Genomic DNA, 26,928 nt, shown 5'->3' with positions numbered 1-26,928 from the left:
TCAAACATATGGCCCCCCAGATGGTTCAATCTGCCCCAGACATGAGGAGTAAAAATTATAATTATGTTTAAAAAAGAAAGCACGTTTCTAGTCCATTCCTGTGGCGAGTCATGGTTTTTAAAGAAATAACCGAAATGCGCAATTCCGGCACTAGGGGGAGAAAAGCAAAACAGGTGAAACTGCTTGCTAAAAGCAAAACCTAGTAGCTGTGCTTCTGGGTAAGAGACAGTTTGGTTCCCTGCGAGCCCCACCACTGTTATGTTGCTATAAAAATGATCAGTAGTGACACACTAACGACCAAAATGTTGTCAAAAAGAAAAAAAGGTTGAAGTGGAGTGCTGAGCTTTGAGGAGGAAAAATGCAGGAAAAATGAAAACCGTTTTATTTGTTCACAGAGCTGAATGCAAAACCTGCATGTTTGGTATGTCATCAACAGATGCTCAAAGAATACAACATTCAGCACCACTATGAGACTCACCATAAAGAAAAGTGTCACCATTTGCAGGGGGAGTTAAGAAAAGAGAAGATTTACCAACTATTAGCTAAAATGACAAAAGAACGTCTGCATTTACTGCAGCCGTGACGTCAGTGATGGAGCAGACATACCTAGCTACCTTATTGCAAACAAGTTGGAGCAAACATCCAAACCATTTTCAGACAGTGAACTTGTTGAAAAAGGTTTGTGCCCCAAAAAGCAGTCGACCTTTGCCGACATGAGTCTGTCAAGGATTAGGATTACAGATACAACATCTCTGAGGAGACTTGGGCGCCAAATGACGGAATCCAGTGATTTATTGCATTTTCGGTCCCTATTGATGAAAACACCGACATCACAAATCTATACAGCTGTGCATATTAATTAGATGTGTTAAAGAGACCTCATAGCAGAGTTTCTTGAGTTGATGGAGACAACAGCTGATGACATAGACAGCTCTGGAGTTACTGCACCAGACTTCAATCAAAACAGAAAAAGCTGAAGTACTTTCTGATTATCATCAGAAGATATTACACGGTTGCAGTAGTTAACGCTTTCCAAAAAATGGAAATTCAATCAAATCTTTATTTCTTCCCTGAAAGCTGGTTTTGATTGGAAAATGTCTCTTTTTAACATCTGGTTTTCAAATGTTTAATGAAAAAATAAAAACGCACAAATACTTTTTTAACAAGGACTCTCTGGAAATGTGAGTTTATAAAAACCCTCATTAAACCCAAAGGATCAGAAAGGAATAAAGAAAACTCAAATGCAGTTCATATCTTTTATTCTCTTTATTTATATCCTCCATCATGAGAAAAAAGCTACAAGAACATGTTAAAAACACCAAAGCATGTTTTTGATTGGAGTGAATCTTTAGACGTGTTCACTCAGACTTTGATTGACCTAATGTGTTGCTCACCACCAAACAAATTCTTTTCCCTTTGAGTACAAATTCATCACTATAAAGAAGGAACTTTTTCTGAGCTGTAGAAAACGACAAAGAGTCAAAGGTGTTTTTTAATTTAACGGGGGGGGGGGGGGGGGGGGGGGCACTCAAATACTTTAAACAGGTCACTAAAGGCCTGTTCACACCGGGACGAATTCTGAGTTTAACGCCTCGTGACTAAACAAAGGGCACCAATGAGAGTGTGCACACCGACGCGAAAAAACGCCACGCGACAAAGCGTCAAAAAAAAAACCCGCCTCGGGTTCGTTTTTTTTTTTTCGACGCGTCGCGTCGAAATCTATTCGACCAATGAGAATGGGGCTTTTGCACACGTGTCTGGAGCTTCTGAAGTTACAGTAAAACACAACTTGGGGGCGCTCAAACACAAAACTGCCTTGCTGAGCACACATACCAGCGAAGAAGATAGACGCCAAGTAGCGTCAACACTGCCGCAAAGAAATAATGACGGACATTCTTAAATATCCCCTTACCAAGTACCAGTTGGAGCTACTGATGCTTGAAATATTCATGTTTTCTTTGTATTATTCTGACAAGCGCGTAAATACTTGCTATCTTCTTCTGAGTGAAAAGCGACTTTAAGAAGCGTAAAGTTGCGCAGCGCCACCTTGTGTACAGGAGTATTTCTGTTTACATTAAGCGCCATCTAATGTCAGGGAATGAAATTGCATGTTCGCTCGGCTCACCGTCAGCGAAAATCGCCTGGGTGTGAACACAAAAAACGTGGCGAAAAACGCTGGCGAATAACGCCTGGCGAATATTCGTCCCGGTGTGTACGGGCCTTAAGTGTGAAACCCAACAGATCCCACAAACAGTTGTCATCAACCACGTCCATTTGGGATTTCATCCACTGTCATCACATCTGTAGGCTGTCCACCGTTCAGAGGTTTCATGGCAGCAGCTTCTGGGTCTTGTTTGTTTTCTGATCGTCTTTTCCTAAAAATACAAAGAGTGAAGTCGACTTCAGTGACGTTTAGATGTTTTCCGTTTCATTTTTTTAAGTCTTTCAGCTGTGCTCCTATAAAAAAGGTCGACACATTTCCTTTTTTCTAAAAAAAAAAAAAAAAGACTTCAGTTCAGTTTAGTGTAGAAGTCCATCAGTGGATGAAGGACCACAGACGGAGCAGAGAATGTGAATACTGATTGTGTTTTCTGGAGGAAGATCCTTGATCAGACGTTTTCTGAATGAAATGAGACGAAACATCAATCCAAACAACTAATTTTACTAACCTGCGGTATTTGAGGTAAACTGCCAGGCCAACTACTAAAGAAATGATGATGATGATGGAGACAGCAGTCAAAGCAGTAGTTGGAGCAGAAGTTGGAGCAGATGTTGGAGCAGTAGTTGGAGTTTCAGCTGAAAGTGAACAAAAAGAGGGAGAGTTGATCCTAACAAAAACATCAAAAATGGAGAGAAATGCAGATCAGAGTCAGTGAGGTTTACCTTTCTGGATCAGCTGATCACACTCTGCAAAAAACAACAAAACAAACAGTTGGAGTCCCGTTCTTCATGTGAAACAGTAAAATGTCAGTTACTGCTGGTTTGTCTTGGAGGAGCAGCTTCTGGTATCTAAACCAGAATTCCTTCATGAGAACGGCTTCATGCCTTCATACCTTAAAGGTCTTTAGTGTCAAATCTTTGCTGCCAAGCAGAAAGTTTCTGTTACTTTATGTTCAAGTGACTCTTTGTGTCTCATCAGGTTTTTCTGTTGGAAGCCTCAGTTTGTTCACTTCCTGTCTGACTGTTCTTTCTTTGAGGGGTAATCTGCTCTTCTACTTCCTGCTCAGTGGTCTAGTGGAAGAGTGTCTGCCCTGAGACTGACAGTTAGGGTCATGGCAAAGACTTTAAAAATGGGACCAATGCCTCCCAGCTTGTTTACAGTTTACAAGGTCATGGTCTGACCTCTGAGAGCCTCACTACCACTTTTGCTTCAGCAATACCTGAACTGCAGTCATTCCATTCAAACATGAGAAACTGAAAAGGGGCGAGTTCATCACCCAGCTATTGGCTCACCATATGTGGAGATCTCGATTCCTTTCTCGATTCCTTTTGATGAACCCTCCATCCACATAGCCACACTTTCAGACAGGCCTTGACAAACAACAAAGACCTGCTCGCCTCTGCAGACCTCACATGTGCCATTGGACAAAGCATCTATGATAGCAGAGCAAGGGGGGAGAGGTTTCTGTTGGTCGTCTCGATTCCAGAAGTACCCGGTGTCTGAAGGCTTGTCGTACAGCTGCGAGGCATTCAGGGCGGCTGGGTCAGATGAGTTGTAACAAGTGATGTTTTGATGCATTCTACAATCAAAGAAAAAATAAGCATGTTATCAGTTAAGTTTTATTTGGAAAACTAGATGCAGTAACAAAGGGGAATTCTCCTTTTTCTGCTAAAGAAGTTAAAACGTTTTGAAAGTGGATCTGTGAAATGTTCTCCATTCATTAATCTCAGCTAAGAACAATTTTCAGCTCATCTGAATGTGTCAGTGACGTACTTGTAGCCGACACTGCACAAAAACACAGCCGTTAACCTGAAGGTGAGAGTGAAGAAGATTCTGGATTCAAACCTGAGAGACGAGCCGTTTACTGTAGAGAAGCAGAGAAAAGCTGCCATCAGGAAAAGCAACGTCCACCACATCTTCTGTTTTCTCTGTAGGGATTTTTATGAGCTCACCTGTAAAAGGAAGGAAAATCAACGATTGTTCAATACAGTGAATTAAAAAATGAATAATGGATATCTGTTGAGTTTCAGGTTATCTTTGTGCTGTGGAGGAAAACATTTCAGCTGATGGAATAAACTATCGTTTTGTCTGATGATCTTCCTGCAGATCTTTGGCATTGGTTAATTAATAAATGCAGACACATGTTGTTCACATGTTTCACCCAAGCAGAGTCTGTAAGTCAGTGTCTGTGACACAAGACGCAACTGAACTCTTTATTCCACAAGTGCATGATAACAAACGTCAAATGCTGATCATGGACAAGCTTCAAACGACAGGGACCTCAAAAGTCTTTACAGTAGAAGCCCCCCCCCACCCCCCCAGGAAACTACACAACTACTGCCTATCACAAATAAATTATTTCTGTTTTCTTTAGTAGAAAAGCACAACTGAGAAAACCTCTGGTAACTGGGTCACTGTTAAAGCTGTCCTTCGGTTTTGGCGCCCTCTGTAGCCCGACGCCCCTATATATACACACAAGAAACCTGCAGCTCCGCTTTTTGCGCTCCTGAGTGTCTGTCACTGGACTGACTAAAAAAATAAAAAAGAAAGTTGGATAAAAGTAATTTATAAATGTTATGAACGAGCTTTAAAGTGTAATCTCTTTGAAATGTTGCCTTCGTGTGATTATAAATTAAACAAGTTTACAAAAGTTTTGTATTGTTCAGATTCTAACCATTATAACAGTCAAAAGAATGCAGCACTGTGGGGGAAGGGGAGGGGGCAGCACGACACCGGCTGTGTAAAGTGTTTTTCTTGTGCATCTATTGTGTATTTGAGTTGTATTTATCCGCCACTTCCGTTATTACTGTCCCCCTAAAGCGGTCATTGGCATAACATCGGCAACTACGCTTAATCCGTAACAGTACCTACGTCTCCACATCAACACCTTTACGGAACTCTCTGGTTTCTGCTGAAGGAGAACTGCAGGTTTTCGCTGCTTCAACATATAAAAACTACACGCGCTTTAACTGCTTTTTCTGCAACAACACCTGAACGCATCAAAACTTTACCGACAAAAGGATTTTGATCAAGCCAATAGTACTTTATTTAAAATGTTCACTGAAAATTAACTATATTTAAAAAAGCAAAGAAAACTATGTGTGTACTCACCTCAATGATGCTTTTCAAGAAACGCACGAGTTCACACTCTACCTGACAATATACGGTAGGCGAAGTGCGGGGAGGGGAGGGACCTGCAGGGAGCGAGGGGGGGGGGGTCGGACCGGCAATCAGGGAGCATTCAGGAGTCAACAGGATTCCCGGTGGGCAGCTTCAGTCGTGGGTCGGTCAGTCAATGTCAAGTAAAATAGTAACGGTGGAGTATGAAGGAATTCTTGCGCTGTTTGCTCTTAATTGACATGTCCCTAGTCCCTTTAAGAAACGCAAGAAAGTTATTAGCATACATAAACCCCCCCCTGCATAGCTCACACTTGGTTGAGTCCACCAAAGCTCGTATTACCAAAAGGCAGAGTCTGCCGGCAGTGGAAAGGGGTAGAACGAATCAATGTTCAATGAACTCGTTCATTAGACATGGACAATGGACCAAAGACATAGACAGATTTTTGACACAAACGGAACTTGATATAGGTGTGGCGGTAAAAGACATGTTAAAGAAAAGAAAGACGTTTGACTGAAGATGCTAAATGTGCTAAGCTCACAGGCATGTTTTTCAAGAAGGCAGACAGAAGAGGGAAATTGTAATGGAGATATGACTCTAAGCCTTGTTGATAATTTAGCTCCAATCTAGCATAAAACATTAGACTAATGTCAATTTGAACAATCTGCATGTTACCACAATTAGTAGCCAAACTCAACAATAGCATTCAAAATAAATATGTACGCATTTTATACATAGGCAACGGCTTTTTAAATGAATTTTAATTTATTTAAAGATTATAATGTGAATAATGTAAAGTATAATACATGTGCTGTAAAATAATGCTTTTAGATATATTTATAAACTGAGGATTGTGCTGCAAAAATCTGACCTTGAACTTGTCATCAATGCTTTCATTTCATCTTGTTTAGAGAATTACAACTCTCTCTCTTGTCTTAACAAATCTGCAATTACCCGTCTTCACCTTGCCCAGTATGCATCAGTGAGGTTTTGCAGCACTAGTCACTCCAGTTTTATTCTCTCCAGAAACTAATTAACTTTCAAATTTAAGGTTTTAGTTTTAACTTATGGAGCTTAAAATGAACCAGCCCTCAAACATATTTGAAAATTGCAGACCCCCTCAGCAGTTGCTTCCCACATTCCTCGGGTCAGAACGTTTAAAAATCCAGTTTAAAAAAACTTTGATTTTGTGGGATTATATCCATAATGGTTTTGAAGCCATAACAATAAAAGAGTGTAAATACAGCTCTCATTTAATATATCACTGTCAGCACCGCGCTGAGAGTGAGATCCCGTGTTAGTGCGTGTCTCTTTAGAAGAAAGGTAACGTGTTACAGACGTTTTTTTTATTTTTATTTTTTATTTTGCACATTTTACACAGTCAAACACTCAGCAACCCGATTGAGTTGGCTTAAGTGAATTTTAGGCATATCTTAAGAAACGGTGTAGCACTAAAAGGAATAAACCCCGACAAGGTCTGAACCGACAGTAAGCTCTGGAAGTTTCCGGGCGCCAGGAAAGCCAAGAGACCCGCAGACTGTTCTTTATTACCCGGCTCCGTCACGCTGCTCCAACGCGGACGGACGGCAGTCAGCTGGCTCCGCGTATGAAGCACACGCAAAGCTGGGAATCCCGGCAGCAGCAACGCTCCTCAAGTGTGCACAAGGAAGTCACAGGGCGTGCGACGCAGTGACGTCATCAGAACAGGAAAACAGTGGCTGCACCTTCCAACATAGAAGCAGCAGGTATCAGGCTGATTCTGAACTGACAGCGTGTGAAGGCTTTTATTTATCAGGCCTCTGCTGATGAAGCAGCTGGTTTGCACAGGGGATCTCAATTAAGTGGTCCTCTGCCACATCAGCAGATAATGTTTCAACAACATTCTTCAGAAATGAGCCACTCTGTAAAGATTATAATTGGGCGACGAAAAACGAACAAATACAAGTTTTCGAGAGATTTTAAATAATTGACATTGCCCTTTTCTGATAAAAAAAAGAAAGTATATTTTGCAGAATTACAGCACCACAGAAGCTAAACGGAGACGATAATTGTATCATATTTTAACGACCCACGTCACTCGTAGCGGGGAAAACGAAAGCCGAACTGTCAATCAACTGGCTGCGCTGGAGAGCTGTCCGTGTCCCAGACACCGCACGACTTCAAACAGTCTCAGAAAGTGGGAGGCTGACAGAGAATCTGAAATCTTCGTAATCTTCTTTTCGGCACCGCAGTTATTCATTAACACATGAGTCATCACCTTCTCCCCTTCCCGCACTCATGGTGCAACAAAATAAAAAACAAACAAACAAACAAACATAACAGAAAGAATTAACTGGGTGGAACAACAAAACAGCCGTTTGAAAAGAAACGTGGGCAAAAAGAAACACCCGTGCTTAGCCCAGCAGACCCAACGTGCACGGGACCGACACTAAAATATCCTGTCCTCTGCCAGCAAAAGAATTGAACTTTAAAATACTGAATGATATTTACCCTCCTCCGATCACTTGCGTCTGTTAATTTACATTTATTTGTCTGTGCCGCTCTTTTGCAGCTGTTTAGGTGGTGCTTTAACTTTGCAGATGCGGCGCATTTGTTTGGAGCCATCGGGCCTCCTCACTCGTCTCCCAGACTCGCCAGATGGAAAAGAGTCTGGCGTTTCCCTTGATGGACGGGCGTCCGTCCCCACGGGCGCGTGCAGCTACGTGTGGCCACCGGGCATCAGAACTTTGTGCCGAGTCTGGAAAACGCGCACGAGAGCTGCAGGGATTGTGTGCAGGCTCTGACGTGGCCTATTCGTTATTTGTGGTGTAATTGGTGTTTTAAGGTGTTTGTGTCGTATTTTAAATATTAGATTATGTCGGAGAGTCCTGCGCTTTTCTTGTTTGTTTGTTTTAGTTGGTGGTTTTGCGCATTTTGGGGAAACCATAATGCCACAGTGAATATAGGCCTAATTTATAAATGAAATATGAACATTTCAATATTCAACAGATTTCAAACAAGGTACAAAGTCTTTAGTCATTCCATTGGAAGTTGCACTTTGTTGCAATTGCTTTAATCTTGATCATTATAAAATTGCTTTTAGAAGTGGCTTAAAAGACAAATTCACTGCTACAATTTATTTTTAGATGTATATCCACTTGTCTTTTACCTAAACACTATAGTTTCAGGTCACAGCATAACTTACAAGTATTTGTATTTGTTCATCATTTCAGAAAGTTCTCTTAACACATTTCAAGCAGACTTGACTTTTATTTGGTTATCATATTTAAATTTGTGGTGTCATTCAGTGGAGTGAATAACGAGACCTGCTGTATAAGTCTGTGGTTGCATGTGCGCGGGAGCGTTTATTGCGAACTAAATTGTATTGTTTGCTTGTTTCTTCTCTTTTTTTGTCTTTTTTCTGACGTTTATTGTTTCTCATCTAAGCCTCCGATGCAGAGGATCCTCTGGAAAACGAGCAGTTGAATCTAAAGAGGATCTCGTCCTCATTTTTACACGTTTAAAATAATAAATTGTTTTTGAATGAAAACCGAATCGCAGAAATTCTTCATTCGATTAGAAAATCATTTGCACGGATTTAAAACAAACAAATGTTATTGCAATTCAAATTGCCCGACCGCTTCCGCCTCTGTGAAGTTTAATGCACGCGGCAGCAGAACTGGCTTGACTGCAGTGCAGTGACTGAGTCATCTCCGGAGGAGACGCGTCAGTGCGATGTGAGCACTGCCAACCGGCTCACGCCATCTCAGTTCATGCTGCAGGGAATAGAGTCGTACTGTAAGGTAATGAAGCGTGGAGATTCTGTTGGAATGAAAGCGCACAGACGGGGGTTTCCAATTCAAGCATTTATTACCCTAACAATATTTCTAATACAGATATCCGGGCTCAATCAATTTCCCTGAATGCCTTTTATTAAAACAGGGCTCACAGCAGGAACACAAAGAAAAGAGCGCTGTTATTCACCCTGCCCATATACAATTTAAATATGAATATGTAAATGCTGAGAAGGAGGGTGCAGAATCCGCCTGGTCAGTTGTCTCCACGTCTTTCAAAGCCATAGCTGTCACGTAACCATCTGCTCAGAGAGAATCCAAAGCACAAAGCGTCTTCCCCCACACCATGAGTGCCTGATACACACTTCCTCAATATGTGTGTGCTCCTCTAGGCTTCAGTGGGGGCTTTGTGTAGCATGTATGATCTGCTGAAAATGATTCTGAACCAGTTTTATATGTTATATATTCTTCAGTAAGAACCATTTTCTTAATTTGTGAGCTTTTTGATCATTAAGGATATACACGCTTCTGTTTTTCAGGAAGGAATTTCTTTGTTCCTCTAGATGGACAAAATCTCAAATTAAAACCATGAAACCACTTCTTGCAAAACTCAAAGTACAGTAAAATCTGCAGACCTTTGAAGAACAGGCGATCTAAAAACAACCGGTGGTAAAAATCTTGAGATCCCCTGTGCAAAACATCTGTGGTGTCTTGGCCTGTTGGGCCTCACCGGACAGGTCGTTCCACTGCAGGGTTTTAAATTCTAACCCTTTTTGTTTGCCCAAGTCGGTGTTGTCATCTGGTACAGAGAAGTGGGGCACTGATCTTTTGGTTCAGGGGCGTGTGTGGTACACAAGGAGAACAGGTGTGTGTGTGTGTGAGACACTTGACCATCCGGTTTAGCGGTGCGTTGTGCGGTTGCTGCTTGTGGTATGTGTTTGTTTTCATATTCTTATGTGTTGTGGTTAGTGTTTCACCTGATATAACATGTTTGTGTATGCATTTTTTCGTTGCTGTGCCGCTGCTTTGGGTTGGCTGTAATAAATGAAAGGACGTGAACCTGTCCATTTGTCTTCACTCTCATTTCTGCGGTACAGCTACATTATGATAATAAAGTTATTATTTCATGAATTAGAAGTTGATAATTTAAAGTCATAACCATTTGAGGCTGAAGGTTGTTTACAATGAAAAATAAAGATTCTTCAGAATTTTACAAATAATTTATAAGTCTAGTTAGTCAGTCAACATTTTAGGACATTAAAAAGAATTGACAAGAATCTATAGGCCTCTTCTGAAAAAGATTCTTGACCCACTTTTTATTTCTAGGTGACCAATAAGGGAGCATAACATAAAAGTTATGTCTTCCCACAACTTTAAATAACAAAACACCAAAAGATTGTCTCAGAAAAGTGTATTTAAAAATGTATTTACAAATTATTAACGATAATTTAACGGTGAAGCAAAAAGGCTTCAGGGTGAACCGAGGCCAGAATAACAAAACCTGACCTAAAAACCTGAATGAAAAAAAAGGAAAAACAATGATAAAACACTAAGCTCCCTATAGGGGCCACAATCCACAAATTTGGTGACCAAATGATGGAGCTTCCCATTCTGAACACAGAAAGAAATAAAATATCCCAATAGATCTCAAATTAAGCAAGTTATTACTATTCTATGTTTTGCTGATCGACTTTGTTTTGCAGCTAGAAAAGAGTGGGAAAATTTGGTAATCACAGGTAGATATGTCAAGGATATTTTGTCTTTTTAGACACCCCGTCTTCTTCCCTATATGTGTTCCTAACACCATCAATTTGTCCCATGACATTCTTGAAGTGATTCCGCTATTTCTTATCATTTTTACAAAAAAGTGAATTATATGTTATTGCATGCTTAACGTCTGCCGAGTGCAGTTCATTATTCTGTAAGGGTTTGATCCTGGGCCTGTTCCTCACCGCGCCCATTGTTCGTCACGATGTGACTGACGTGTGGGACTTGGGACTTCAACGACGAACGTCGCGCGTTTCATCAAGTGTCCCCATTGCATTGTTTGGGGGATGGTTTTGGGGACCTAAATTGTCCAGCACCTTTCACAAAGCTCTGAAATCGTTACAAAGTTATGATAAAGCTGCCGTTGGCTCACAAATTTCTGCTACAGAAATCAGAGGATCGACCCCAGTAACCACAGCGACTGAAATTTTCACACAAACCACATCCAAACCAAGTTGGTGAGGGGCACATGCGCAAACAGTATGCGCAGTGACACCATTGCACAACTGGACCAGGGGTCAACCTACGGTTAGTTTTACCCTACTGATGATGTGTTGTTGCAATGGTAATTCTTGGATCCGGATGCGGCTCTGTCATCCTTGTTGCGGTTTTGTAAAATGACTGTCATGTTCTAAGATTTTCTTAGGGTCACGCAGGAGGAAGAGAGCAGCGTGAGCACGCGTGTCTGCGGCTGTGAAGACGACCAGAGTCTGTTATGGGATGAAAGGTTCTTCTAAAACGGCAGTCAGTGGCCATGAGCGCCAAAGGGATAAAATGGTCCTATTTTACATGTTCACAAATCAGAAACTGTGTTTAGTGTATTCTTGTCTACCTAAATCATAATTTAATCCAGGTTTGAGCAGTCCAGTGGTTTTTGAACAGGACCCGGTCGGTGGTCTTGGTGCGAAAAGTGCAGGGATGTTCCTTTAGTACCCTAGTACTATTGAAAACAGCCTGGACCTGGACTGCTCAAACCTGGATTAAATCATAACCCTGCCATTTGTATTTAATCTTTCCCTTTTTCAGTTTCACTGGTCTTAGTGTGAAAAACACGGTGGTATGTTCTTTACATGCCGTCGTAAATAGGAAACTGTAAATCGGAAGCCAAGTTCAGCGTCGTCTCCTTTTTTTTCTCTTCATCATTAGTGATACTGTGAACCCCACTCAGTAAAGTTGCTAGACACTTGTGACCGTTTTACTAGTTGCTTAGCCCTAATGTTTATGTTGCACACTTTAAATGAGCAGCAGACCACTGAACATTTTGTGCGTTTATTTACGGGTTTTTTCAGTACAGCAGCGTATGCCAGCTCATACAGGTGGGTTTTTTTCTAGGAAAACGAACTCTCAGCGCTCCTCCGATCTCTTCTCTTTCCTCTCGCTCATGCTGCTCTGCCCAACTACCCCTGGCTGCAGCCTGCAGAACTGCACTGCAGCCAGGGCTTCCTCTAGCAAACCCGGAAGAAACAGAGCTGGTGCATGCAGATGCTGCAGTGCCGGCGCTGTCTGAGAGTTCATTTGAATGCAGTTTATCATCCACGACGGTATTTCTGTCAAGGTAAGAACCCTTACACGATTCGATTAGATAAAACTATAGACTTCCGAGCATCCGCTCGTTCTTTGTTAACATTTATGATCTCAAATCGTTTTCAAAACTTTCTTTGTGATTATTCACTTGAGCCCTGCGACATCGAGTGGCCGGGATAAAGCCCCGGGAGCCCCGTGAGCCCGAAAGAGTAAACTGCTTAAAAGATGAATGAAGGATTCTTTAGAAATGTTCAATGTCAGTTTTCATCTGGCAGTGAAACTATGAAACCAATTCTCGATGTTGTCTTCCAAACAAAGTAAACAGATAACAAGAAGCGCATTAAAATGTGCAGAACATGAATGGACAGACATGGATTTAAGAGGTTCTGTCGGGGGTGGAGGACTTTACCAGGTCAGAGACACAAGAGGGTTTTAACTTTAAAACGTTCCGTTTGATAAAATAATCTAAAAACAAAAAGGTTTTAAAAGAAGATGCAGACAGTTCCTCTCAGAGTCCACGATCGGGTTTTTTTCTCCGTGCTACCAGCGCACATGCAGTTTGAAGGAGCACATCAACGCTCGCGCGCTCAAATGACCTTGGTGGTGTGTTCCCTCACTCAATTCCTCCCCCCCCGACCGCGACCTGGCCAGAGGAGTGCACGTGTACACCTCTCAGCATCCCGTGCGCGATTGCTCGAGTCTCCGCACCCTTCCCCTTCCAGGACAGTGCAGCGTGGATGATTACCGTTACCCGCGTGCAGAGAAGCGAGTCCCACGGAGAGTACTTTTTTGCCTTTCAATCTGTTTTCTTTTCTTCCAAAATCGACGACAATTTTCCCACCAAAACAAGTCAGGATATTTGATGTTTGTGCAGAGCCGATAAAAAAGTTGGGGGTAAAAGTAACAGCAGAGATGGCAGAAAAGTTGTTAAGTTTTGTCTCGACAAACCTCCCATTACGTCAATACTCCCTCTGCGCCTGTCATTGCCTGTCATTGTCATTAACAAGTCCTGATTTGTCTTGAATTTGGACTCACTGTGAACGTGCGCACGTGTGCAGGTGTGTGTGTTTGAATGGGGTGCGTGTGTTTGTGTTAAAGTGCCTGCGTGAGTGTTCATTCCTGCGTCTGTGTGCATTTGAGCGTGTGTGTACGCGGGTATGCATACGTGTGTGTGTGTGTGTGTGTATGCACGTGTGGCTGCGTGTGCGTGTCGGTTAGGGCATGTGTGTGCGCACACAGGAACACACGCACACACACACAATTTGCACGCGTGTTTGTGTGGACAGGTGTGGTGAGATTCCGTAACAACTATTCCCTCTGGAGGGGTTTATCACCACGTTTTTCTTGTCAGTAATGTTCGATCTTCTCTGTTCTTTGTGTTTCTAGATGAATTTTTCCTGCTTCAAAGCCTGTGATCCAAACATCAGGAATGCAGATGTTCTGTATCTCCATGACAACGACAATCAGAACCTGTGGAACGGAACTGCTCCTATTTGCTCCTCTGTGTCTCCACCTTCTCCTTCCAGTTGCTTGGTGTGCTTTCAGGATTCCCTTTATGCCGTTTGCTCCTATTGAGGAGACTCCAGTCATGGAAGGAGATGGAAACAACATCCAGATAGCAAATAACAGTAAGAGACGACCGAGACTCTGATTTGATAGAATAAATGAGAAAATGAATCGTTTGATTTGACCAAAGGAAGCAAGAAGGAAAACAGAAAACTGAACTTTCATGTTTCCTTTTTTGCGCGTGTATGCGCTCCACACCCTCACACGCGCTCTCCCCCTCTCTTCCTGCATCGCGCGAGCACCGGTTTCAGCACGCACACACACGCGTGCGCGCTAGAACGCACGCACGCACACACAATCACACATCCCAAAATGTTACGTTTCTTTTCCTGTTAAATATTTTCCGTGGGTCTTTAACAATCTGTTTACTGTACTTTAGATCTGTATAGATAGATAGATAGATAGATAGATAGATAGATAGATAGATAGATAGACAGACAGACAGACAGACAGACAGACAGACAGACAGACAGACAGACAGACAGACAGACAGACAGACAGACAGACAGATAGATAGATAGATAGATAGACAGACAGACAGACAGACAGACAGACAGACAGACAGACAGACAGACAGACAGACAGACAGACAGATAGATAGATAGATAGATAGATAGATAGATAGATAGATAGATAGATAGATAGATAGATAGATAGATAGATAGATAGATAGATAGATAGATAGATAGACAGATAGATGACTTTATTAATCCCACAATGGGGAAATTTCATTTATCTGTGGCAGCAACACGACATTCAGAAATAATCTGTATAATATAACATCAATAAAGGACATCACAAATGACATTTATATTAAATAATTAGAAATATCACTAAAATTATTATGAAAAATTATTATCAAAAATTAGATTCTTATTAAATAAAGAAATAAATATTAAATATTAAATAAATACAGCTGCAAAGGTGTAAAAAACATGCGGTCAGCAAAACATGTAAACCCAGTGTGCAAATACTTGGTGCAAATACGCCACATCATCAGCGGCGGTGGATGTGTCATTACTTTTTATTAATAAGTTAAAAAAAGGATGTCCCTGTCACAAGCCACTTATTTTCATGGCACTATTTAAGCACTGGTTGTTGTGTTACCGCAACATTTTGATGTGTTTTTGTTTCCACAGAGTTACCTATGGTCATTAGTTGATGCTTGTGTCTGTCCATTTTCAGAGAATGAAGAGAAATTCAACATATATTCTTATTTTAAGAATAAAAGTGCAGCAGAAGGAGTGAAAGAGATGGTAGGGGAGCAACAGAGGAGTAGTGAGGAGGAGGAAGATGAGACAGAGCAGCATGAATGACAGAAGAGAATAAGGAAGACAAAGATGAGACGGCATCAGAGGAGGGACAGTCAGCATCATTGCTCAGAGAAGCAAGGCAGAACTCAGCATAAGCAGGGGCTCCACCTGTTCCTGGACCAACTGGTGAAGTTAAAATTAGGTTACCCTAATAATAAAAACGTTTCATGATTATTAGTCTGAATAGAAATGTCAACAGATATAATTAATAATTAGAAGGATATTTTTATTATTATTTCAGAACAACAGATTTCATTTTTTGTTTATTATAGATATCTCTCAGTCAAGAGCCGAACACCCCAAGCAGACACACCTAAGCATGAAATATAAACAAAAAAATAAATAAATATAAATCAGTAGTAGTATTTACTAATGGTATCTACTAGTATCTATTAGTTATTATACTAGTAGTATCTACTATAAGTTCATGTTCTACAAAATATCAGTAGGCATTTATCTTTTTGTTGGTTTTCTAAAGGTTGTTTTACTACGTTTGGTAGAATGAATTTTAAAAATATAGCTCATGGTTTTTGTGTGCCACCCCAAGATTTAATGTGGCCCCCCACTGGCCACCCCCATGAAAAATTTCTGGAGGCGCCACTGCAGCCAAAAACCTGCGTGTGATCTAAACTTGTACATGTCAGAAATGGTGCGGTGGAAAACTGGAGGAGAACTGTATGGGGCGCGAAAACAACCATCCAACCTACCCGGCTATGGCTAGGGTTAAAACACAACCCAACATCATATGACGCTGCACCTTCCAACATAGAAGCAGCGGATCTCAAGCTGATTCTGAAATGACTGCGAGGGAAGGGCTAGTTTTATCAGGCCTCTGCTGATGAAGCAGCTGCTGTGCACAAGGGATCTCAATCAAGTGGTCCTCTGCCTGCCACATCAGCAAATAATGTTGCAACAACATTCTTCAGAAATGAGGCCACTCTGTAAAGATTATGTTTGGGCGACGAAAAGCGAACAAATACAGGCTTTCGAGAGATTTTAAATAATTTATATTGCCCTTTTCCGATAAAAAGGAAGTATATTTTGCAGAATTACAGCACCACAAATGTTAAATGGATACGAAAATTATATCATAACGACACAGCTGGTACGCCACTCGTAGAAAGGAAAACGAAAGCCGATCTGTCAATCAACTGTCCGTGTCCCATACATCTCACGCCTACACCGTGCAGATTCAGAGGGTTAGAGGCTGACAGCGAATATGCAAGCGTAATCTTCTTTCCGGCAGCGCATCGGGCCTCCTCACTCGTCTCCCAGACTCGCCAGATGCCACAGAGTCTGGCGTTTCCTATGATGGACGGGCGTCAGCCCCCACCGGCGCGTGCAGCTGAGTGTGGCCACGCGGGCATCAGAACTTTGTGCCGAGTCTGGGAACGTGCACGAGAGCTGCAGGGATTGTGTGCAGGCTCTGACGTGGCCCATTCGTTATTTGTGGTGTGTTTTGAGGTGTTTGTGTCTCTTTTATCATAGGTATTTTCAATAAACTTTTGTATTAAAGATTAGTATGTCGGAGAGTCCTGCGCTTTTCTTGTACTTTATTTATTTTTTTTTGGTGGCAGCATTTTGGGAAAACCATGATGCCACAGTCAATAAAGGCCTACTTTATAAATGAAATGTGTACATTTCAATATTCAACAGATTTCAAACAAGGTGCAAAGTCTTTAGTCATTCCATTGGAAGTTGCACTTTAAATAAGGAATTGTTTTAATCTCGATCATTATAAAATTGCTTTTAGAAGCGGCTTAAAAGACAAGTTCACTGCTACGATTTATTTTGAAAAGTATATTCACTTATCTTTCATTTAAAACAGCATAGTTTCAGATCACAGCATAACTTACAAGTATTTGTATCTATTTACAAAAGCAGTCTATATATAAAGCTTTGTGTTAATAATTGGGAGAATCCTCTATCGTTCAGATCATCATTTCAGAAAGCTCTTAACCCATTTCAAGCAGACTTGACATTGTTGTTTGGTTATCATATTTAAATTTGTGGTATGTCATTCAGGGGAGTGGTGAGAATAACGAGGCCTGCTGTATTTCTGTAAGTCTGTGCTTGCACGTGCGCGGGAGCTTTTATTGCGGACTGAATTGTATTGTTTGCTTGTTTCTTTTCTTTTTTTCTGACTTTTATTGTTTCTCATCTAAGCCTTCGATGCAGAGGATCCTCTAGAAAACGAGCAGTTGCATCTAAAGAGGATCTCGTCCTCATTTTTACACGTTTAAATAAATAAAAATGTTCTTGAATGAAAACCGAATCACAGAAATTCGTCGTTCGATTAGAAAATCATTTGTACGGATTCAAAAAAGCAGATCTATTTGCAATTCAGATTGCTCGACCGCTTCCGCCTCTGTCAAGTTTACTTGCACGCGGCAGAGGAAAACAGGTTTTCTCCGGAGCAGACTCGTCAGGGGGTGTGAGTCATTTCCCGGCTGGGCACCATCTCTGATCTTGCTGAAGGGAGCAGAGCACTGTACTGTCAGATAATGTAAGGTAAGAACTCATTTCTCGATTTTAGTAGAACTAAATCGGAGCATCAGCTTTGTGATCATTAATGATCTCAGATCACTTCTGTTTTTTCATGAAGGAGTTTCTTTAGTTAGATGGATACAATCTCAAATGAAAACCATGAAACCACTTCTTGATGTAGTTTTCCAAAACTTTAAGTACAGTAAAATCTGCAGACCTCTGAAGAACATGCGATCTAAAAACAACAGGTGGTAAAAAGTGTTAAAAAGAAGATGAACACAATTTGGGTAAAGAAAGGTGTCCTCCCGCTGCAGCGTCAACACGCGCGCGCACACCTTCTTAACGCAGTTCCCGCACAAGCTGTCCGGTGGAGGGTGGTGCCTGCGCAACCCGGCCTGTAAAGCGGCCTGTTAACCCTCGTGCACCACGCAGGGATTGCACTTCTCCACTATGCGAGAAGAAGAAAAAAGAAGAAAGAGAAAAGAGAGAAAAAGCAGAAAGGAACAGAAAATCTTGAAGCCGATGTTAAAAGCAAGATTTGTTAACTCTGCGTGTCTGAGTTTTATGGCCACCATAAATGAAATTGAATACATATATACCAGCATGGTGAACCCTTGGGGAGGAGGATGATGAGTCAGATGCCAATGTGGAGGCTCATGAGTGATTGGTGTCCTTGTGCCGAGCACTGGGTCCAGTCTTGAGGTTCAGGGGCCTGGTTCTTGCAGGGGTGCGGGACTGAGTTCAGGGGCTACTTCTTTTGTGTGCAGGTTCCCACGGTGCTTCCTTCAACATGTGGAGTTGAGGTATACCTGATAGGAGCAGTTGAGTTGACACCTGTGGTGTTTGGGCCTGTTGGGCCTCACCGGACGGGTCGTTCCACTGCAGGGTTACATTCTAACCCTTTTCATTTGCCCAAGTCGGTGTTGTCATCTGGTAGCAGAGACGTGGAGCACTGATCTTTCCTTGGGGAGGGGAGAGGGGGCGCAAGTGTGACGATTGGGGATTTGGTTCAGGGGCGTGTGCGGTACAAAAGGAGAACAAGTGTGTGTGTGTGTGTGAGAGACACTTGACCATTTCCGGTTAGCGGTGTGTTGTGCGGTTGCTGCTTATGGTATGTGTTTGTTTTCACATTCTTATATGTTGTGGTTAGTGTTTCACCTGATTTCATGTTTGTGTACGTCATCATGTATATTTGTGTATGTCAAATTCTTGTGTGTGTCATCTTCTTTTTTCGTTGCTGTGCCGCTGCTTTGGGTTGGCTGTATAAAATAAATAAAAGGACGCGAACCTGTCCATTTGTCTTCACTCTCATTTCTGCGGTACGGCTACATTATGATAAATAAAGTTATTATTTCATGAATTAGAAGTTGATAATTTAAAGTCATAACCATTTGAGGCTAAAGGTTGTTTACTATGAAAAATTAAGATTCTTCAGTCTTTTAGTCAGTCAACATTTTAGGATATTAAAAAGAATTGACAGGAATCTATAGGCGTTTTCTGAAAAAGATTCTTGACCCACTTTTTATTTCTAGGTGATCAATAAGGGAGAAAAAGTTATGTCTTCCCCCAACTTTAAATAACAAAACACCAAAAGATTGTCTCAGAAAAGTGTATTTACAAATGTATTAACAAATTATTAACAATAATTTAACGATGAAGCAAAAAGGCTTCAGGGTGAACCGAGGCCAGAATAACAAAACCTGACGTAAAAACCTGAATGAAAGAAAAGGAAAAACAATGATAAAACACTAAGCTCCCTATAGGGGCCACAATCCACAAATTTGGTGACCAAATGATGGAGCTTCCAATTCTGAACACAGAAATAAATAAAATATCTAAATAGTCTTCAAATAAGCAAGTTATTAATACTCTATGTCTTGCTGATCGCCTTTGTTTCGCTGCTGGAAAACAGTGGGAACATTTGGTAATCAAAGGGTAGACATGTCAAGGATATTTTGTCTTTTTAGACACCCCGTCTTCCCTATATTCCTAACACCATCAATTTGTCCCATGACATTCTTGAAGTGATTCCGCAATCTCTTATCTTTTTCTTTTTTTTTTTTTACAAAAAAGTGAATTATATGTTATTGCATGCTTAACGTCGGCCGAGTGCAGTTCATTATTCTGTAAGGGTTTGATCCTGGGCCTGTTCCTCACTGCGCCCATTGTTCGTCACGATGTGACGTGTGGGACTTGGGACTACAATGACGAACGTCGCGCGTTTCATCAAGTTTCCTTAATGTTAGGGGATGGTTTTGGGGACCTAAATTGTCCAGCACCTTTCACAAAGCTCTGAAATCGATCTAAAGTTATGAGAAAGCTGCCGTTGGCTCACAAATGTCCGCTATCGAAATCAGAGTATCAACCCCAGTAACCACAGCGACTGATATTTTCACACAAACCACATCCAAACCAAGTTGGTGAGGGGCACATGCGCAAACAGTATGCGCAGTGATACCCTTGCACAACTAGACCAGGGGTCAACCTACGGCTCCGCAGCCGGATGCGGCTCTGTCATCCTTGTTGCGGTTTTGTAAAATGACTGTCATGTTCTAAGATTTTCTTAGGGTCACACAGGAGGAAGAGAGCAGCGTGAGCACGCGTGTCTGCGGCTGTGAAGACGACCAGAGTCTGTTATGGGATGGAAGGTTCTTCTAAAACGACAGTCAGTAGCCATGAGCGCCCGAGGGATGAAATGGTCCTATTTTACATGTTCACAAATCAGAAACTGTGTTTAGTGTATTCTTGTCTACCTAAATCATAATTTAATCCAGGTTTGAGCAGTCCAGTGGTTTTTGAACAGGATCCGGTCGATGGTCTTGGTGTGAAAAGTGCAGGGATGTTCCTTTAGTACCTTAGTACTATTGAAAACAGCCTGGACCTGGACTGCTCAAACCTGGATTAAATCATAACCCTGCCATTTGTATTTAATCTTTCCCTTTTTCAGTTTCACTGGTCTTAGTGTGAAAAACACGGTGGTATGTTCTTTACATGCTGTCGTGAATCGGAAACTGTAAATCGGAAGCCAAGTTCAGCTCGTCTCCTTTTTTTTCTCTTCATCATTAGTGATACTGTGAACCCCACTCAGTAAAGTTGCTAGACACTTGTGACCGTTTTACTAGTTGCTTAGCCCTAATGTTTATGTTGCACACTTTAAATGAGCAGCAGACGACTGAACATTTTGTGCGTTTATTTACGGGTTTTTTTCAGTAAAGCAGCGTATGCCAGCTCATACAGGTGGTTTTTTTTCTAGGAAAACGAACTCTCAGCGCTCCTCCGATCTCTTTTCTCTTTCCTCTCGCTCATGCTGCTCTGCTCGCTCCAGCATGACGTCATCCTTGCTCGACAGCGCTCGTTCCACGTGCTGGCCATTTACAGTACTGCAAGATTTGTAATGAACCCACAACACTTGAAACAGTTTTGACATTAAACAATTATAAAATAATTAACAAAGGGGTGGCTTATTTTCACTGTCCCTACATTTACAAGCCTTTTGTTTAACACTGCATATATATGTGCATAAACAACTGTGAAATAAAAAATACGAACTATAATTTTCCCAACTTCGGTCTTTGCGCCCTTAGCAAACCCGGAAGAAACAGAGCTGGTGCATGCATACATCTTTGTTAACATTTATGATCTCAAATCGTTTTCAAAACTTTATTTGTGATTATTCACTTGAGCTCTGCGACTTCGCCCACGAGTGGCCGGGATAAAGCCCCGGGAGCCCCGTGACCCCGAAAGAGATTAAACTGCTTAAAAGATGAATGAAAGATTCTTTAGAAATGTTCAATGTCATTTTTCATCTGACAGTGAAACTATGAAACCAATTCTCGATGTTGTCTTCCAAACAAAGTAAACAGATAACAAGAAGCGCATTAAAATGTGCAGAACATGAATGGACAGACATGGATTTAAGAGGTTCTGTCGGGGGTGGAGGACTTTACCAGGTCAGAGACACAAGAGGGTTTTAACTTTAAAACGTTCCGTTTTGTAAAATAATCTAAAAACAAAAAGTTTTAAAAAAAAGATGCAGACAGTTCCTCTCAGAGTCCACGATCGGGTTTTTTTCTCCGTGCTACCAGCGCACATGCAGTTTGAAGGAGCACATCAACGCCTGCGCGCTCAAATGACCTTGGTGGTGTGTTCCCTCACTCAATTCCTCCCCCCCCGACCGCGACCTGGCCAGAGGAGTGCACGTGTACACCTCTCAGCATCCCGTGCGCGATTGCTCGAGTCTCCGCACCCTTCCCCTTCCAGGACAGTGCAGCGTGGATGATTACCGTTACCCGCGTGCAGAGAAGCGAGTCCCACGGAGAGTACTTTTTTGCCTTTCAATCTGTTTTCTTTTCTTCCAAAATCGACGACAATTTTCCCACCAAAACAAGTCAGGATATTTGATGTTTGTGCAGAGCCGATAAAAAAGTTGGGGGTAAAAGTAACAGCAGAGATGGCAGAAAAGTTGTTAAGTTTTGTCTCGACAAACCTCCCATTACGTCAATACTCCCTCTGCGCCTGTCATTGCCTGTCATTGTCATTAACAAGTCCTGATTTGTCTTGAATTTGGACTCACTGTGAACGTGCGCACGTGTGCAGGTGTGTGTGTTTGAATGGGGTGCGTGTGTTTGTGTTAAAGTGCCTGCGTGAGTGTTCATTCCTGCGTCTGTGTGCATTTGAGCGTGTGTGTACGCGGGTATGCATACGTGTGTGTGTGTGTGTGTATGCACGTGTGGCTGCGTGTGCGTGTCGGTTAGGGCATGTGTGTGCGCACACAGGAACACACGCACACACACACAATTTGCACGCGTGGCTGTGTGGACAGGTGTGGTGAGATTCCGTAACAACTATTCCCTCTGGAGGGGTTTATCACCACGTTTTTCTTGTCAGTAATGTTCGATCTTCTCTGTTCTTTGTGTTTCTAGATGAATTTTTCCTGCTTCAAAGCCTGTGATCCAAACATCAGGAATGCAGATGTTCTGTATCTCCATGACAACGACAATCAGAACCTGTGGAACGGAACTGCTCCTATTTGCTCCTCTGTGTCTCCACCTTCTCCTTCCAGTTGCTTGGTGTGCTTTCAGGATTCGCTTTATGCCGTTTGCTCATATTTCCTAGAGGAGACTCCAGTCATGGAAGGAGATGGAAACAACATCCAGATAGCAAATAACAGTAAGAGACGACCGAGACTCTGATTTGATAGAATAAATGAGAAAATGAATCGTTTGATTTGACCAAAGGAAGCAAGAAGGAAAACAGAAAACTGAACTTTCATGTTTCCTTTTTTGCAGCCTGTCCCACATGTAAGGGTGAGTGTTGTTTAACTTTTCTGCGATGCGTGTATGGCATTAGGTTATGAATATACAGTAGTTCATATAATAAAATCATTTGACATTTTACTTGGGGCAGCAGCACTGTGGTTTGCATCCCCCCCACAGTGACAAGTCCTTGGTTCCAATCCCGACTGGGACCTTTTTGTATGCAGTTTGCATGCAGTGGCGCCTCCAGAAGTTGTTCATGGGGGTGGCCGGTAGGGGGACACCTTAAATCTTGGGGTGGCACACAAAAACCATGAGCTATATTTTTAAAATTCATTCTACTAAACGTAGAAAAATAACCTTTAGAAAACCAACAGAAAGTTAAATGCCTACTGATATTTTGTAGAAAATGGACTTATAGTAGATACTACTAGTATAATAACTACTAGATACTAGTAGATATCATTAGTATATATTACTACTGATACATTTTTATTTGTTTTGTTTATATTTACTGCTTAGGTGTGTCTGCTTGGGTGTTCGGCTCTTGACTGAGAGATTTCTATAATGAACAAAAAGTGAAATAAGTTGTTCTGAAATAATAATAACAACAATACTCTTCCATGGTAATTGTTAATTATTTCTGTGGACATTTCTATTCAGGCTAATAAACGTGAAACAGTTTTATTATTAGGGCAACATAATTCTAACTTCACCTGTTGGTCCAGGAACAGGTGGAGCCGCTTTAGCTGAGTTCTGCCTTGCTTCTCTGAGCAATGATGCTGACTGTCCCTCGTCTGATGCCGTCTCATCTTTGTCTTCCTCATTCTCTTCTGTCATTTATGCTGCTCTGTCTCATCTTCCTCCTCCTCACTACTCCTCTGTTGCTCTCCTACCATCTCTTTCGCTAATTCTGCTGTACTTTTCTTCTTAAAATAAGAAAATATGTTGAATTTCTCTTCATTCTCTGACAATTGACTTACACAAGCATCAATTGACTATAGGTAACTCTGTGGAAACAAAAACACATCAAAATGTTGCGGTAACACAACAACCAGTGCTGAAATAGTGCCATAAAATGAGAGGCGCGTGTGACAAGGACATCCTTTTTTACACATTAATAAAAAGTAATGGCACATCCACCACCGCTGATGATGTGGCGTTATTGCACCAAGTATTTGCACACAATACAGATCAGGTGATTTAAAGTACAGTAAACATATTGTCAAAATGTCTTAACAGAGGACATGAAGTTTGCTAATGTTAGGGTAGAAGATGTCCATGATAGAGTGAGGTGGAAAAGGATGATTCGCTGTGGCGACCCCTGATGGGAAAAGCCGAAAGAGAAAGAAACATATTGTCAAAAGACCCCACAGAAAATAGTTAACAGGCATGAAAAGATATGTAGTGTTTTGGGATGTGTGATTGTGTGTACCTGCGTGCGTTCTCGCGCTCGCGCGCGCGCGAGCGTGCTGAAACCGGTGCTTGCACGATGCAGGACGAGAGAGAGGGGGGGGGGGCGTGTGGAGCGCATACACGCGCGGTCAGTCGCCGTTTTGGACTTAAGGAAAAAGTAGTAAAGAAAGTTCATCTTTAGGAACTGCGACTGGTTCTTTTGTCTAACCGGCCCGGAGGCTCTGAGGGTTGGAACGCGGAAGTGAACCCCACGTCTTTTTTTTTTTTTTTTTTGCGGCTCGTCTTTAGATGTCTGCGCACTCAAAGGCAGCAGGGAGGGGAGGGGGTGAGGGCCGGTTTAGGTGATAAGAGCGACTTGGCGCCTGCTTGCTGTGCATTTGGGATGAAATGAATAAATTATGCTACCACAATTTATAGTGGCTAGTGCGGTGGCCGTGGGGTGGCCACTGGGGTGGCCCTGGTGGCGCCACTGTTTGCATGTTCTCCTCATGCATGCGTGGGTTTTCTCTGGGAGCTCTAGCTTCCCCCCACAGTCCAAACACATGCTTCATACATTGATTGATGTCTCTAAATTGTCTCTAGGTGTGAATGTGATTGCATGGCCCTGCAATAAACTAGCAACCCCTCCATGGTGTACTCAGAACAGGATCTGGGATAGGCTCCAGCAACCCTGAGACCCCAAAAGGGATTCAGAAGTTTTAGTAAATGAATGGATGGACAATTTACTTTCTATAAATTTACAAATTAGTAGTTTGGAGTCAAAACTCTAAACGTAGTCAGAGTTCCAAAAATGTCAACCTGGAATTCACCGAGTCATTTCCAAACTTGAGTCATTTCCATTCAACTTAAATCATCCATTTGTTCATTCATTCATCAAGTATCAATTCATGACAGAGGTCGTCTTAAAAAGTTACACAAAAACAGGAAACCAAAAGGTTTGGTGTCCGTGGATAACATGCATGTTTACATCTCACTGAAAACACATTTAGGTTCATTTTCTTACTTTGTAGTGCGTAAGACATGCTTTATAAATAAAGTTTTGGTTGGTTAGTATTTAGTCAGATCAATAACTGGAAACCCGATCAGAAAATCGAGAAGCGTCTCTAAATCTTCTGTAAAGTATCAAAACATATCAGTGTTCTGGAGTTCATTCAGATGATTTATGATCACTTTTGGTTTTGAACTGTTTTTCCTCTAATTTTAATTCAGACCCAGCATTGGATCAAACATTGCAGAGCATTTCACCATTCATCATTGTTGGCCTCATCATCCTCTTCATCCTCATCCTCGTCGTTGTGGTGATCTGCTACTGTAACAGAGAAAGGCTCTCTGCCATATTGCAAAGACGCAGGTGTGTTTGTGTAGAAGTCTAGTTTTTTCAACACAGCAGGAAGTTTCTGCTTGAACTGTTGACATCCACTAAATGGAGTTTTTATCAGTGCCACAAAACGTTTGCTGAAAGAAATGCTTTCAGACATACAGAATAAACCCAATAACACTCAAAAACTAACAGAGTGAGAGAGGAACATTTGCATCTGCAGACTGAAGATGCAAAATGTTCTAAATTGAGAATTGCATTTTACTTTGATTTATAGGTTAAAAAAAAAAAAACTTCCATGGCTGATCAGATCCACCAACTATAAAGACACACATATCCACATCCCACAGTAGTGACTAAAGGCTCATGATCTTTCCCCAAGTTTGTAGGTGAATGTCTAAGTTTTATCTGTAGTTTCAACTCCTTTACAGTTGTTGTGTCCTCATCAATTCTGTGAGGTTTCTTGGTGCAGTCTGCTGCTACAGTTACATTTTTACATAGCAGTTCTGCAGAAATCAAGATTTGTTTGCTGATAGGAATTCAACTAAAAAACTTAATGACTTTGAATAAATGAATACGTTTTATAAAAACAATCAGGATTTAAAGCAAATGTTTATAAAATAATCTAAAATCTAAAATAATCTCTTAATTTATCCAATTTGATCATGACTATATTTCCTAAATGTATTTATTTTCACATTTTGTTATCTTCTAAAGTTGCTCCTGGTCTTCCATGCTTTAGAGTGCTTTTACTTTGAAATACTGTCTTCACCTTAATGTCCATATTTTATTGTTCCGTTTTTCTCTGGACTTCATGAATGTCACGAGTTTCTGATCAATCTGTTTTGTTTACAGCAGGACTCGCCGTCAAAACTGAGGAAGATGGCACCGATAATCCTAATCTGATACAAAAACATCCCTTTTTGTCCACTTGGCATAAGAGCTGACCTGAGGATGTGAAATTAAACTTTCTGAAACAATAAAATGCAACAAAAACTTTGTGTGACTTCCATTTCTTTGTGCTTTCTTAGATAATCTGTATTTTCATGTCTGATGACTCGTCCTCTAAAGTGCTGCAGCGCCGCTGCTGCTGTCCACAGACGGCGTCCTCCATCAGAAAAAGATTTAGGATGTTCAAAGCTGAAGACTGTGGGAAGTTTTTAAAATTCTAAAAGTCTAGGAGGGCTGAAACATGACTGTGCAGAAAACTGAAAAAAGACAGTTCTGCTT

The 26,928-nt window shown here is 41.5% G+C and overlaps 2 protein-coding genes across 4 annotated transcripts; one reads left to right on the top strand and one right to left on the bottom strand.

Annotated features, from left to right (window-relative positions):
* Positions 1-1,589: 1,589 nt before the first annotated feature.
* On the bottom strand, positions 1,590-3,946 carry LOC144991937 (uncharacterized). Its single transcript, XM_078946202.1, has 5 exons — positions 3,935-3,946; positions 3,454-3,740; positions 2,884-2,907; positions 2,670-2,796; positions 1,590-2,375 (listed from the first exon to the last, which is right to left on the bottom strand). The coding sequence occupies exons 2-5, from the start codon at positions 3,737-3,739 to the stop codon at positions 2,261-2,263; spliced, it is 552 nt and encodes a 183-aa protein (XP_078802328.1). The 5' UTR covers position 3,740; positions 3,935-3,946; the 3' UTR covers positions 1,590-2,260.
* A 4,958-nt stretch (positions 3,947-8,904) lies between these two features.
* Positions 8,905-26,896, top strand: LOC144991933 (uncharacterized). Of its 3 annotated transcripts, none has more exons than XM_078946200.1 (6): positions 8,905-9,061; positions 13,730-17,733; positions 22,632-22,878; positions 22,998-23,015; positions 25,590-25,731; positions 26,554-26,896. In XM_078946200.1, the coding sequence occupies exons 3-6, from the start codon at positions 22,632-22,634 to the stop codon at positions 26,573-26,575; spliced, it is 429 nt and encodes a 142-aa protein (XP_078802326.1). In that variant the 5' UTR covers positions 8,905-9,061; positions 13,730-17,733; the 3' UTR covers positions 26,576-26,896. The 3 variants fall into 3 exon arrangements, with proteins under 3 accessions (XP_078802326.1, XP_078802327.1, XP_078802325.1); XM_078946201.1 differs by lacking the exon at positions 8,905-9,061 and adding an exon at positions 12,266-12,374 and having other exon boundaries at positions 26,557-26,896; XM_078946199.1 differs by lacking the exon at positions 8,905-9,061 and adding an exon at positions 12,266-12,374.
* The last annotated feature ends 32 nt before the right edge of the window (positions 26,897-26,928 follow it).

The sequence above is a fragment of the Oryzias latipes genome, chromosome 4, assembly GCF_053564925.1.
Source record: "Oryzias latipes strain Hd-rR chromosome 4, Olatipes_Hd-rR_3.1".
NCBI classification, from domain to species: Eukaryota; Metazoa; Chordata; class Actinopteri; order Beloniformes; family Adrianichthyidae; genus Oryzias; species Oryzias latipes.
This window is presented reverse-complemented; position numbering and strand designations above follow the sequence as displayed.

Excerpts from the sequence above, each read along its gene's own strand:
- LOC144991937 (XM_078946202.1), bottom strand. The coding sequence starts at position 3,739 with ATGCATCAAAACATCACTTGTTACAACTCATCTGACCCAGCCGCCCTG. Across the intron at positions 2,908-3,453 it reads AATCGAGATCTCCACATATG|AGTGTGATCAGCTGATCCAG; the intron begins GTGAGCCAATAG and ends TGTTTTTTGCAG. Across the intron at positions 2,376-2,669 it reads GTTTACCTCAAATACCGCAG|GAAAAGACGATCAGAAAACA; the intron begins GTTAGTAAAATT and ends TTGTATTTTTAG.
- LOC144991933 (XM_078946200.1), top strand. The coding sequence starts at position 22,632 with ATGAATTTTTCCTGCTTCAAAGCCTGTGATCCAAACATCAGGAATGCA. Across the intron at positions 25,732-26,553 it reads GCCATATTGCAAAGACGCAG|CAGGACTCGCCGTCAAAACT; the intron begins GTGTGTTTGTGT and ends TTTTGTTTACAG.